This window comes from Tursiops truncatus, chromosome 2 (genome assembly GCF_011762595.2).
Source record: "Tursiops truncatus isolate mTurTru1 chromosome 2, mTurTru1.mat.Y, whole genome shotgun sequence".
Classification (NCBI taxonomy): Eukaryota; Metazoa; Chordata; class Mammalia; order Artiodactyla; family Delphinidae; genus Tursiops; species Tursiops truncatus.
The window spans coordinates 168,113,743-168,128,173 of record NC_047035.1 but is presented as its reverse complement, the minus strand read 5'-3'; the positions used below and the strand labels follow the sequence as shown (position 1 = coordinate 168,128,173).

General features: G+C 43.6%; 1 protein-coding gene across 14 annotated transcripts in view; it reads left to right on the top strand.

Moving 5' to 3' along the window:
* BEND7 (BEN domain containing 7) overlaps window positions 1–14,431 on the top strand; it is a 77,928-nt gene that overhangs the window by 22,952 nt on the left and 40,545 nt on the right. For all 14 annotated transcript variants that reach the window (XM_073801665.1, XM_073801664.1, XM_073801661.1 and 11 more), the window contains 3 exons: window positions 2,453–2,752; window positions 5,486–5,608; window positions 9,533–9,798. In XM_073801665.1, coding sequence (XP_073657766.1) covers window positions 2,453–2,752; window positions 5,486–5,608; window positions 9,533–9,798 — 689 coding nt within the window. The remainder of the gene's footprint in view (window positions 1–2,452; window positions 2,753–5,485; window positions 5,609–9,532; window positions 9,799–14,431) is intronic.

The window sequence follows — 14,431 nt, the reverse complement described above, 5'->3', positions numbered from 1 at the left end:
CCTAGGTTATGCCCAGCAAGGTCTGGTTCAGAATTCATTTTACGGTTCAGGAAGCTGAAGTAGAGAAAGGCAGGTGACTTGTCTTGTATCAAGTAGCAGGTCAGCGTAGTTGGGAAGCGAGTCCAGGTCTGGGGAGCACCAGCCCCGGCCTGTCCCCTGACCCACACACCTGCGTCTGTGGTCTGAGCCTCTGCGGTGCCCCTGCTTGCCTGCAGTCCGCACCCATTCCATCCCAGTGCGTGCAGGCAGCTCGGCTTTTTCTGTTGTCCACACCTTCAGTCTTCAAGTCTCCCCGGCCCCCGGCCCTCTGCTCCATCCCTCCCAAATGTGCTTGTGCGAGGATACTCTCCCCCTCTCTGCAGAGCGCATCATCGCCAGCCAGCCTGTGATCCGGTTCCAGGAGCTCTTTCCCCAGGCGGTATGGTCAGGGCTGCTCCCGACTTCTCTGGCTAAAGGAAGGACAGTTCAGTTACCCATTGTCCCCTGGGGACGCCCAGCGTGTGTTCTCTAAGAAGCTCCCCGCAACCAGCCCGTTTCCAGCCTTCCCCACATCTCTCAACTTTCCTCTCCTTGACTTGGGCAGTTGTTGCACTCTTCTACGTTCCGTGCTTTCGGATGCCCCGCAGTCAGACGGACCGTGCGCTGTCTTCTCGGGACGTCAGCCAGCTCCGCTGCCCTCCTTCACAGACCCGTTTCCTTCCTCCTCGGTCCCAGGTCCTGATCTGTTGTTGTGGTTTGCTTTTAGTTTTGATTTTAGAAGAAGCGTTTCTAAACGTCAGCCCACAGCCAGGATCCCCCTTGATGCTTGCGCCTTCCTTCCTCCACCGAGGAACCTGGACTTCCACGTGAAAAGACCAAGTGTGCAGAATTCACACTGTAGCTTCAGTCTTGTAATTTTCAGAGCTACAACTTCTAGGGCTGTGAAACTAAGGTCATGACAAAGCAGATTTGCTCTTAGAAAGTTCCAGGATCCTCATGACTTCTTTCCCCGCCCAAGACAGCACTTTATCATAGAATTCAGTCCCCGCAGCAGAGGTGGAGCCTTTGGAAAGAGAGCATCCCTTTTGCTGTGATGTGTCACGATTCATGTGCTGCAGGCACTGACCCAGGAGCCAGGCCGTGCGCCTGTCTTCATCTGGCTTGGCCGGTGCAGCTCTCGCCAGGGATCCAGGAGGGAGGGCAGTGGCAGCCACCGGCCAGTGCCAGCTAAGATCAGCGTGCTGCAGGTGGACGCATGTGCAACGTCCTTGATCTAGAAGACCAAGAACAAAAACCCTGCAGGCAGGAAGCTCCTTCTTGCCGAAACTGCGCCGCTGACCTAGCCAGGAAGGTTTAGCTTTGGATGCTGAAACTAACACCAACCACACTGGCATACAGATTGATCTTTCAGAATTCCTCTGGGACCTCTTCCAGACACACCCTGTTCCCCAGACATCTTGAGAAACTTGTAAATTCTGCTGACTCTGCATGACTTAAATTGTGCTTGGTCATTCCTTCTCATAAAATCTGGAACGTGATTTATTGTTTCTATATTGTCATTGTCGCAGGTGTTTGAAGTGAAAAGAGTTTTATTACAAATTAAAATATTTCTCCTCTCAAGCACATGCCCACACAGAGCAGAACTGTCAATTTGGAAACCTGTGTTCCTTCTGTGTTTGCTCATGTTAGATGGTGGACAGTTAATATTTTTATTATTTTAAAAATTGAAGATACTTATTTGAAAACAGTATATAAAAGTTGCCTTATATTCAGTAATGTCTTCATATATTAATTAGCTAAATATCTAACTAGACAACACAAAATACCTACATTCATTGTGCAGTTAGTGCTACAGAGAAACCTGGCTAATGTGATGCTGAGTGCATTAAAACATGATTGTATTAAATGTGCCAGATTTATCTGCAAGAGCTGTGTTTTTCCTAATAGATACTTTCTGTGGGCCTTTTCCTTTTCTTGTAGTTGAAATCGCAGGCATTTAGTAGAGTGACTGTATGAGTGTGTATACATACCCTGGCATTAGACTTTTATTTTAACACCCAGATTAGAGAGAAAAAAAAAAAACTACTTCTCTTAATCTTTGTAAAGATCCTGGCTGATGACAATTTAAGAGGATAGTATGTTTGAAATAGCTCCTACTACATCTAGGCATCCTCTAATGTTATTATTTATAGAAAATATTTTATAGCTGTATAATTTGAATCATGTTTAAGTAATATTTATTAAGTACCCTCAGTGCAATACAGATACTTTGGTTCAAAAAAGAAAAAAAAAATCCTGTGAGGAAGGAAGATTCTTAAAAGAGAGGCTTGCATCTGGAGTCAGTAATCATTCCCATTTCCAAAGAAGGAAGAAGGGGTGGCCTTTGTTTTGTTTTGGTTTTGGTTTGGTTTGGTGGTGGATTATTTTTTCTTTCGCTAATTTACAGTGATATCTCTGGCCCCATTTCCATTAGGAGACGAAAGCATGGAAATTAAAAAACAAATTACAGGAATGAGAAGATTACTGAATGACAGCGCTGGGAGGATCTACCAGCGTGTGGGCAAGGAGGGGGAGAAGTTGAAAGAAGAACCCCAGGATCTGGATTCGATGTGGCCTCCGCGTTTGAACCCTGTGGAGGCCCTACCGAGCCTGCACCCGTCTTCCCGGGGTGCATGGAACGAGCTACCAGCCCAGAGCGGGCGGTTCTCAGGGCAGTATGGTACCCGCTCCAGAACCTTCCAGAGCCAGTCCCACGCCGCCGGGAGCTCCAATGGTATGGCTGTCATCAGATGCCCACAACGCTTCCGGGGCCGTTGCCCCAACGTGTTTTCTGTCTAAATATTCAGCATGTTCTTTGAGTTCAACATATTAAACCCTCCCTTAATAGCCCACCCGCCTTAGCTGAGTTATCTTAAAAGACCGGGAAGACATAAAGGAAGAAGTTGAAGAGCATCAAAAACCAGAATTGAGACGCAGGAAAACCTGGGGGTTCTCCATTAGAAGGGATAGTTTCTTGGTAGAGATTTTAGCCCTTTAAGAGGTTTAAAGCCATCATTTGCAGAGATAACGATACTATTGTCACAAAAGACTGAACAGTTAGGGCAGAAAGAGCTCCTCCCGCTCTGTCATTTAAAGAAGCTTCCTGGTCACGCAGTGTATTAATACGTCCCCTGGCCTAGGCTTGTGCTTTCTTCATTATCGGAAGACTCAGATAAAGGCAGGACTGATGACCCCGCCCCCAGGTGACACCTTCACTTCAACCTCACATTCAAGCTACTGAACCTGTTGAGCCATATTTTACAACCTGCTTCATTCAGGTTGAAAATTATTCCTTTAAAGTAAAATTTCCTTAATTTAAATTCCTAATTTTTTTTTAGTAATTTTTATTGGAGTCTAGGTGATTTATAATGTTGTGTTAGTTTCAGGTATACAGCAAAGCGAATCAGCTATACACATACATATATATCCCCTCTGTTTTAGTTTCTTTTCCCATATAGGTCACCACAGAGTATTGAGTAGAGTTCCCTGTGCTAGACAGTAGGTTCTTATTAGTTATCTATTTTAAATTCCTAATTGTTAAGAAAAAAAAATCAAATGGCAAATTTTTTTCCAAAGCATAAGGAAAAACTTGATGATTTCTCCATTCACGTTAATTTTCCCTCCAGTGACATGAGATGTTACTCGTTCTATAAATTACGTACAGATGTGCAGAACTGTAGTTTTCACACAGAGAACAAGAAGAAAGGAAGACTGCGTTTTCAGTTTCCTTGAAAAGTTAAGGATTTTTTTTTTCCCATACATCATCCTTCAAGAAAAAGAGAACTACTGTGATTTTATTTTTCTTTTTAAACACAATTTGCAAGAACCAGTTCAGAGGTATGAAGAGCCATTCTGAGCCACTGCTGATGAGACAGGGAGGGACCCCAAAAGATGTATGGGTGTCTTCTCTCTCTCTTAATTTTACATAAGCCAATATCAGATTCACATGCTGGCATGCTTCCAGGTTAGAAGGAGATGGCTCTTTTAAGGCTCCTTCATAAAAATAAAAGGGCAGTTCTCTTCAAAATTAGAAAATGATTTATAACAAGCTGAAAAGGGTTGGTTTTGTCCTCTAAAAATGATAAAGATAGACTTGGAATAGTGACTAGGAATATTCTACAACGTCCTCCTAACTCTACTGCCATGGGAGAAACGATGAGAGAACTAAAATAGCCTTAGGTATGTATGAAGTTAGTAAGCCCCGCATCAATGAGCGTCGGGTGAACAATGTTCTGTTTTCCAGGATACAACAAGGATAGTGGATTTACTTTGGAAAATATTAGTAATGGTAAAAGTTGAAAACATGAATTCCCCCATATTCGTTTAAAAATAGATCTTTTTGTGTTGATTGCTTGCATAGTTTCGATAGGAATGCCTTTGGCGTCTCGTTGGAATTATCTGCACTTTTAAAGTTGTAACATCTCAATGTGCTACAACTCTGAATGTAAATAATTACGCTGTTCCAAAGATTAAGTATATCCACAAATAATGCATATTGCGGGATGTAAATTACGTTTAATGTATACTAAAGGATATCACTGGGCCAAAACCTTAGAACTTCCCTCTTCCACCTGTGAAAAAACCGAAGCGATAGCAGTCTCTTACCCTGCTCCACTTAAAGGTAGCAGGGTTGGATACTGAGACTGGGAGAACTGCGCTGAAAGCGTGTTTTTCCAAATGTCCCGTTTTATTACAGGGATAATAGGAAGATATTTGTTTACATGTAAGGGAAACAGGATAGTTTCATGAAGGAAAAGATACTAAATTTAAACAGTGGGAAAGAGACTAAAGTGAAATTAAAGAAATGGGAACGGAAAAAAGATGTAGAAGGATCTCCTTTATGTAGCTGGAGAAAATCTAACACCCCAGCACCCTCTAAACCCTCAAGTTCAAATGGATCCTCCCAGACCCTCCTGCCCCCGCTTTCTCCATCCCAGACATACCACACCCAGAGTGAAAGTTTAATGTGTTGACCGTTCTTAATTTTTGGAATAACATGATTAATGATAAAACTATTTTTTAAACAGACACATTTAATTCTTAATATGAACCCTCAGGACATATCCAACTACCAGGTTTTGTTTTTTTTGGTAACACTGTTCTCAGAGCTAGTTTTTTGTGCAATAGCATGAGCGTGTTTCTAGTGAATTTTTCTGGAATTGTTTTCTGAGATGAACTGGGGTGTCAGTAGGGAGGCCTGCCGTGACAGTGAATTGTGTGTGTCCGTTCACGCAGGCTCTGCCACCCGAGACACAGCACGCACCTGACAGTAGAGAAGCCTGGATAATTAGACGAAGTCAGACCCCAAAATTTAGGCTGTCCAAATTACTGGGTACATGTTCCTCAGGCACGACTTCACAGTTAACTGCACGGGCTTCAGAAGCCTGTCACGGTCCCTTCCTTTTTTTTTGACTGTTTATAATCTTGCTGTTGCCTGGTGTCCGTCATTCTTTTCTTTCGTGCTCAGGAGAACTTCCAGTGGTGAATTCGTCAGTTGGATCAAACTGCTGTACTTGTAACTGCCAGTCGACGTTGCAGGCCATTCTCCAGGAGCTCAAGGCCATGCGGAAACTGATGCAGATTCAGGCAGGTACGGAGATCAGGCCTCGGATGGAGGCCTCGGGTTTTGAATGCATGCGTGACATCTCCAGTCAGGATGTTCATGGTGCTTTGATTACTCTCTGCTTCCCTCCTTGCTATCTTTTTAGTTTTTGTAAAAAACATTTTTACTGGAGTATACTGGATGCCATGCTTCTTCAATTAGCCATTTTCTCCACTTTTTCTACAACCCATCTTCCCATTAGCAACTCTAACGAATGCTTTATGGCTGGTACATGTGCTCCGGATACTTCACCCCGACTCCCCACACTTCACAAATGTCAGCTAATTAAACTTTGAAACAATTATACCCGAAAGTGGGCAGAGCTGCTCAGGCTCATTTTCCTAATGGGAATCAACAAGGAGGTTCACGTCAGGGAAGGAGGTGAGAACGGCTCATCTTCCCTCCTGAGGGGCTTGGTTTGGGGGCTGCATGCGTCTCACACACTCCCACTCCTGCACGAGTTCCACACACACACACGCGCGCGCGCGCCCCCTGCACTGGGCTCCGTGCGACAGGTGGGGAGCCACGCATTTTTGTGCGCACGAAGGAGCCCTTAGGAAGCGTGGGCTCCGCCGGTGAAGATTCCAGAGCATCAGCTGACAAGAAACGTTGGCCCTCGGGCCCTGCCTGTGGCTTTTCTCCTTAACATTCAGGTCAGAGAAACTCAGAGACACCTCCTGTTTTGTCTTTTTATTTACACGACACTTTTTTTGTTCTCGCCCCTGTTGGACAAGTTGAAGAACAGAAGAGCAGTGAACTTGCAGTTTGGGGTCAGAGTCCCAGTTTCTCCTGTCCTAGCTTGTTTAGCTTCTCTGAACCTCAGATTTCTCATCTGTAACTGGAGTATTAATATCTAACTCACAGGGTTGTTGTGAAAATGGAATGAGATAGTAAATGGAAATGAACTCTGTAAGGCATGATCCGAGCCTCAGCTATTTCGTTAGCGTTTGTTATGAAGACCTGTAGCATTTCATAGAGGTCTAGAAGTCTAGGTCCTTATTATAGTGGATGTGTTTTCTAGTCTCCACAATTAGGGGAGAACAAAAGGACATTTGTGTGACAGGTACAGAAAGTAACAAATCATTTTATTAAGCCCTCCCCCTTGTCAGGAAAAGCTGCTCCTTGAGCAGGAAGATAGCACTGTCTTTTATGACTATCCTCCCTAACCCCCTTTTCTCTGTAAAGGTATTCAGAAAGGTCACTGTTCAGAAACTGTACCTGGTGCCGTTTAGTGAATTCTAGTAAAATTTTAATATTCAATGATGTGGTTTGATGTAAAAAGCTTCATACTAAAACGTATCAGTCACCCAAGATCACGTGAAAGTAAAATGGGCCAAAGGCTTTCTGAGAAGCGACATCTAATTTTATGTGCTGGATTTGGTCTTATCCCAAAGGAAAAAAAAATAAGCATTTTGGTCAGGCCAGTAAGCATTTAACTCACCTTGTTCCACCAGGATAATCTGTGTTCTTATTAACCTGGTAAAGGCTAACATCTGCTAAATGAGGAGCTCAGGAAAAAAGGTTACTTCATCCGGTACAGATTCTTTCCTCAATGGAAGAATTTGTTAGCACTTAAGAAAATGTGCGTAGGAAACTGTAGTGATTTATTTTGTTACTTAAGCTCCTTACTCCTGAAATGGCAAACTACAAATTGCAACCCTTTAAATCCTTGACTGAAGCCTTTTTAGGATCTATTAAGTAAATGCCGCTATGTCACCCTGTTTTCTTTTCTGAACCTCTGCAGATTAGGGTGGTAAGCGACTCCAAAGCTGTAGGAGAACCCAAAGGATAAACTGAATAAATTACTCTCCTTTCCTTAAACTTAAGAATTTGTGTTGAGTGCGTAGATTTACTTAAGGTTGATTGCCTATAAAACGTAGATTTAAATTCTATTTAGAAAGTTTCACCTTTACTTCAGGGAGAAAGCCAGGATTAAGATCAAGCGATAAGATCTGGATACAACAGACTACGGCTCGCTCTGTCCAGACTTGCGGAAGGAGGAGAAAAACTTAGACAGTACCTGTGTTCTTTAAACTTAAATCATTTTGCTTTTAATTTTGGAAAGTGAGGCTGGAGTCCTAGACCGTAGATAATTGCTTCGGTTGTCCATCTGACTTTCGGGATGGAGACCCAGCCGCCTCGGGTGAAAATCTGGACCAAACAGAGAAAAGTTCCTGTCCGGCTTGCATAGTAGGATCACTTGAGGAGCTTTAAAAAAATCCTGATGCCCAGGCATCACCCCTGGAAATTCCAATTCAAATTAATCTGGGGTGAGGCTGAGGCACTGGCTTTTTTTTTTTTTAAAGCTCCAGGGTGATTCTAACGTGTAGCCGAGGTTGAGAACCGGTGAGCTAGACTAATTACTGCATGGGCGGTCCAAAAACTTCTCTGCTCATTTTACAGTGCAAGTAGTTTGTTTCTAATACTTATTTATAAATTTCTGTCCAGCCTAGAGATGCAGATATCAAGTTCAGAGTACAAATATTCTTTATTTACCACCTGATAGGAAAGGATCCATATGATGTGCATGTGAAGATCTTTAGATTTTCATTTGCTTATTTTTAGAGGTGTACTTCTGTAAAAAAAAAAAAAAAAAAAAAGCAGCTATGTCCTGTGGTTGTATTTATCAAACCATATTAACACATGAAGATTTAAGTAGTAATGCCATATTTTCCTACTAAACTTTGCATCAGAGTATTTTTATTTATTTATTTATTTAGGTATGTATTTGGCTGCGTTGGGTCTTCGTTGCTGCGCGCGAGCTTTCTCTAGCTGCGGTGAGCGGGGGCTCCTCTTCGTTGCGGTGCGCGTGCTTCTCATTGCGGTGGCTTCTCTTGTTGCGGAGCACGGGCTCTAGGTGCGCGGGCTTCAGTAGTTGCGGCACGCAGGCCCTGCAGCTCGAGGGCTTCAGTAGTTGCAGCACTCGGGCTTCAGTAGTTGTGGCTCACGGGCTCTAGAGCGCAGGCTCAGTAGTTGTGGCACACGGGCTTAGTTGCTCCGTGGCATGGGGGATCTTCCCAGACCAGGGCTGGAACCTGTGTCCCCTGCATTGGCAGGTGGATTCCTAACCACTGTACCACCAGGGAAGCCCCCAGAGTATTTTTAAATGGTTACTAAACGTTACTTCTCGAAGGGCACCAATGAGAACTGTAATTAGCGTCCTTGGTTCCCTTAAGTACCTAGGCAGCATCAGCACCCAGTACTTGATGGGTGCTTTTCGTCTTTGGAACTCAGACTGCTTCTGGGTCTTACTGATTGGCTCTCCTCGTACAGAATTATAGCCTTCCTCTTTTTCAGCTACATGAAACTGAGGCAGAGAGGAGCAGCCTGGTCGGAACCCAGGAGAGCAGTGTGTGGACATAGCTGGTGTGTGAGGCCGGAGTAACTGGACCTGAAATTGACCAGCAGGCCTGGCCCACATGCTTACTGGTCATTCCTGAATGACGCTTTTGATCAGCTTTGCCCCAGTGACCGTCCTTGCTCAGCCTTTGTCAGTTTTGGCACCTGCAGGTTGCTGGCTACTGATCAGTTTAACCTCAAGTGACAACTGGAATATTCCTGAGACTGGCTTGCCAGAAAGCATGAACATCCACACCGCAATGTAATTTCCGGAGTTCTCAGTTATACAAGAGTGTCATGGGATGCGTAAAGTCATGCTTCAGTGTTTTTTCAGAGCTCATCATCCCTTCCTCCTGTCGATTACCCACCAGCATTTGGAGCAGAGTATTCTCTTGGGTTTTTCTGCCTGTAGACCTTTAAGGCTGCATTTGGTTATCTTCAGGTCCAGCGTGAGGTTGATTTCAGTGTGCCTCGTCCTTGAGTGAACCCACTTCAGCCGCAGTTTATGAAGCAAGTACATACTCCTGAGTTAGAGACAAGTGCCTGTACCATATTTTTGTTTGTTGTTCACAGTTGGAACCCAGAACAGACAACAACCCCCAATTTCCCTCATCTGCTCCCAGCGAACTGCCGTCTCGCGCAAGAGAAATAAAAAGAAAAAAGTGCCCCTGAAGACTGTGGAACCTCTCACTGTGAAACAGAAGCCCAGTGCGTTAGAAGCCGAGAAGAAGGCGGTGGCGGCCCCCGAGAATCCCAGTCTCCCCTCGGCCGAGCACACCTCCCCCAGGGAGAACCACATCCTAGGATTTGGCATCGTACTCGAATCACCAGCCTCTGATGTAAGTTGATGTTTTCTGGCTGCTGACGCTAATGTGTAACTTTGCCCTTAACTAGTTCTGCCCAAGAAAACCAGGAAAACTTGCAGAATACACGTGGGAAAGAGGAAAGGAAAACTCTTAGTAATTCCCTTGCCCAGGATTTTCTCTTCTGAAAATCTTAGGCCTTATTTCCTTAAACATGCTTGCATTCTCTCCGAAAGGAGAGGGATGATGAAGTTCTGCTCACTAATTTCATTAACATTTTTAACTTTGAAGCAGCCGTTTTCAATTTCCTCAGCGTAGTGAGCTAAAAGAACATAATTGAATCCTTTCTAGATGCGCATAAATGAACAGAACCTTACAGGTAAGGTCACACCTTTCTAGAAACGCAAACTAATAATAAAAAAAAGAGCAGTGGTGCTACTTCTGTTTTATAGATGCAAGCCACACTGCTAAGTAAGTCGCAGTGCCGTGCCACTGAGTCTGTGTAATGATAGGTTAACAGTCTGCAAAGGTTTTTCTATTTAAATATCATCGCTAGAAGGTCGTCGCAGCCCAAGATGCTGAATGACATCTGAGACATTCGTCTGACTTACCATTTTGTAGTCACACGGCCATAAACGAACTTCTTCAGTAATGTGCTCTATCGGCCACGGCGTACCCTCCTTGCAGTACCTTGATCTGAGTACACTGATGCCGTGAACCCCAACTCGTTGGGAGAGTTCCTAAAATAAACAAGGATGGGTGAGCCATTATTACCAGATGGCATAGGATGAGAATCCCGCCGAGAACGCCCACAGGCCTATATAGGATGAGAGTTTGGCCTCACCTCTTCAACTTTAAATAAGAAATAAATTGCTATTTTCAATCAGCTGTTCCTTTCAAGCTGCAGAAAGACGGTCTGCTAGCACAGGTCTTTATAAAAGGGAGGCAACAAAAAGAATCATCTCGTGACTTGGTTAGACTAGAAAATCATTTGACCTTTTATCCAGTCCTTGGCGTGAGGGGTTCCTGTTTATTTGTTTCTTTACCCACGAACACACACACAATTGTTAAGAAGTTCTTCTAGACTAAAAACCTAGTTTTAAAAAATCATTAATGACGACAGCATTCTACCCTGGACCAGCTGGCTCATTTAATCCTACCCCATTGTTACTGCAGCCGAGGCCCTGGTTTCAAAGCCCACGTGGACCACACGTTTGGAAGCAGAGGTAAATGATTCCACAACACAAAGTACATTCAGTCTGAAGCAGTTTTCATAATACTTTTACATTTTTCTTGAATTTTTTAGGCCTTCTTTTCTGTGATAGGCATTACTGTATCAGGAGCAGTCATTTGAGTTGCGAAAATCGTCTCCTGCGTGAGTCGATCTAATGCGAATAACTGAACTTGCTCCTTTTTAAAAAATTTTTAAGGTCTAAATGTACTTCAGAGATAACTTGAGAAAGGTCTGTTAAAGGCTTTATGTACATTAGTGAAATAGAATAGAATTTTTCTTATCTTTACCAATACCAGTATCGTAATTTGAATACCAAAAAATAATTTGCTTTTTATTCACGATGGTTTTTGCTAACAAGAGGTATTAAATTTAATAAAGCACGTTCAGAATTGTCCATGTAAACTCAGTTAGGGGCTGACTGTCTTTGACTGGAGAATAACATGCTTCTAAAGAAAAGCAAAAGCGTACACAGATATTATCTTTACATCATCCAACTGATATGCCCTTTGATTCATCTATTCCACGGAAATTGTCACTGCACCTAGAGGACCACACAGTGAGTCCCGTCATCAGAAATTGTGTCCCCGGATAGTCTTGATGGCATGAGTGAGGCTGGCCCTTTAGGTGATGAGACCATCAGTGCTAAGGCGTCTACATTGAGGTGCCCTTCTAGTCTTCTATTATTTCTTAGCCGTGAGCCTTTTAAACTTCGGTGGAAGTCCAGAGGAGAAAACAGAAAATAGATCATAATCTTGTAGGAATTATTCTATAAAATCAATTGGAGAAAAGGTAATATAACTGGATTATATATAAGAAGATGGGCATTGTGTATCTGAAGATGGGCTCTGAAAAGTACCCAGTGTTGGGACGATTAAGTCCAAAGTTATAGGACTGGGCGTGTGGTCCATTGTAGTTGGAGCAGCTGTGTGGCCTGCACTGATAGCAGATGATGATATAAACATGGGATCGAGTCAGACAGTGAAAGCCCTGATGTGTCCTGCCGAGGCCCTTGGGCCTTTTTTATCTTGTGGGCACTAGGGAGCCATTGCAGATTTCAAGTAGAGGAATAATCATACCTGTGTTTAGAATGGAATCTGGAACAGCACTGTGGATGATTGATGAATATAGAGAAGAGACTAGAGGCAAAGAGAGCAGGAAGAAGGTAATTCCAGGCGGCCAGGCAAGAGATGGGGAGCGTCTGTACGTGAGCAGTGAGCCTGCAGGGACAGAGAAATGAGAGGCCCCCGGGGGTGCCCACACAGAGGACCTGGTGGCTCAGGAGAAGTAAGCCCCGCATTTCTATCCCGGAAAACGAGGTTGGTCACTAGATGCTACTGATTTCCTTAACTGAGACAGGGAGGACGGAGCAGAAGCAGGCCTTCAGTGCTGGATGGGAAGTAAAAAGAAGCCGAGTGTCCTCAAAAGGTCATTAGACGTTTGGAGCACAGGAGAAAGATGAGAGCGGGAAGCAATGAAAAAAGGACACATAAAACCTGTGCTTTACTGTTTTTTAAATGTAAAAAAAAAAAAAACTACTGTAAATTGTTTAAAGTTCACAATGCATTATCTTTTTTTGCTGTGACTTTTAGAGTCACCCAAATACAAACTTGTGTATCTAGGCACAGGCACGAACGTGAGGGGCTGTAGATCACTGCAGGTGGACTGCCAACCCTCTGACCCCTGACGGGTATCCCTGCTCCGTGCAGAGAAACAGGGAGCCCTAATCAAAACCAGCTACAGCCCAGCACCTCGGAGTGCTGTCAGCACTAAATGACCTGGAGCGCATAGGGAAATCCTCCTGCGGTGCCTGGCACATAAAAGGTACTCAGCATATGGCCAAACGTCTCCGTTTGTGTTAAGCACAATATACAAAATCACCTTTTAAAACTCTGGGTCTAGGACTTGGCATTAATCAGAACGCTCTCCTCAATTTAACTCCTATTTTCTTGTTCTTTCCCTGTTATTCCTCACTGTGCACACATCCCCCCGCCCAAAGCACCAGTATGATTTCAACAATCCTTTATAGGACTTGCTATACCAGTTTGTAATTATTTACGTGATTTCCTCTCCTTCCCCCTTGGCTTCTCAAGGGCAGGGAATAAATTTTAAAGTAATAATAATAATAGCATTAATAGTAGCAGTAGCAGTAGCGTTTGTCTGCTATCCTCTGCCAGATAATTTTTCAAATTTCATCCTTACTCTTCGAGGTACTAGTATTATCCTCAATTTATAGATGAGGAGACGGTGGCATAAAGGCCTTAAGCAGCCTGCTCAAGCCCACAAAGCCAGAAAGGTGGAGCTGGTTCCCAGACCAGGGCTGAGTGTGCCCTCACCCACTGAGTGCCAGACTTGGGCCCCTGCTCTAGCCCTGTTCTTGAACGTGACCACCGCTCACTAACTGTTGATGAGACGATTGTGACACAAAGGAGACCTGGAAGGTTAGACTACGGCTGTGTGTGCTGTTTACTTGGAAGTCTCTGGGGGAGACCTTCATGGTTAAGGGTGCAGCCTCTGAGGTCAGGATGCCCAGGCTACAAGCCCGGCTGCGTGACCCCGAGCAAGTGCACCCACCCTCGCCTCCCTCAGTTTTCTCTCCATAAAATGGGAATGATGATAGTGCTAACCTCAGAGACGGGGCTGGCTGGAAGAGTTAAATGAAGACATCTATGTAAAGCACTTAGAATATAGTACCTGGTATGTTTTAAGCACTCAGTAAATAGTGGGTCTTTTTTAAACCTTAGCAGTCCTAGCTAAGTACCTTTATAGGGGTAAATATACATGTTTGTTAAGTAAACTTATGTGTACATAGACAGGAACAAATACACAGGAGCTAATAGTGTTTTTAAAAAGAGAGTGGCCAGAAATCCTGCCCCTCTTTGGGGGCCGGATTACTTGACCCATTTTAAGTTAGCACATTAAATAAAATTGAAACCTGAACGACACAGAAGCAAAAGCAGAAACCCCAAACCAAATTTCATATTTAAACACAATATTTAATTCTTTCTTTAGGAGTTCCCAACCCAGGATTCTGCCAGTACTCAGACCAGACAGTTGGGAATATTTTGCAGTCACTGTTTCTCCCTACCTGGTTGGATTTATTGGTTTTTCAGGGCAGATACACGTGGCTTCGGTTTATTTCCTTGTTGTTGCTTCTTGTTGGGCTTGCTCTTTGGCCACCGTGAAACACTAACATCAGTTTTTTAAAAATATTTCAAAATGTTTTTTAAAAAACATAGCAAGTGTTTTTCTATTTGGTGTCGTTACTATGAATACCTTCCAGTAATCCTAGGCAACACAGAAGTTATCAGAAGATACAGCTGTGGATACCCATCAAATTAAGATCATTTTGTTAATGTGTATGTCATTCTTAAAATAAATAATTTAAAATGCATTGGTGCTTTCCACATAAATAGCTCCTGAATTCAGAATCTGTTT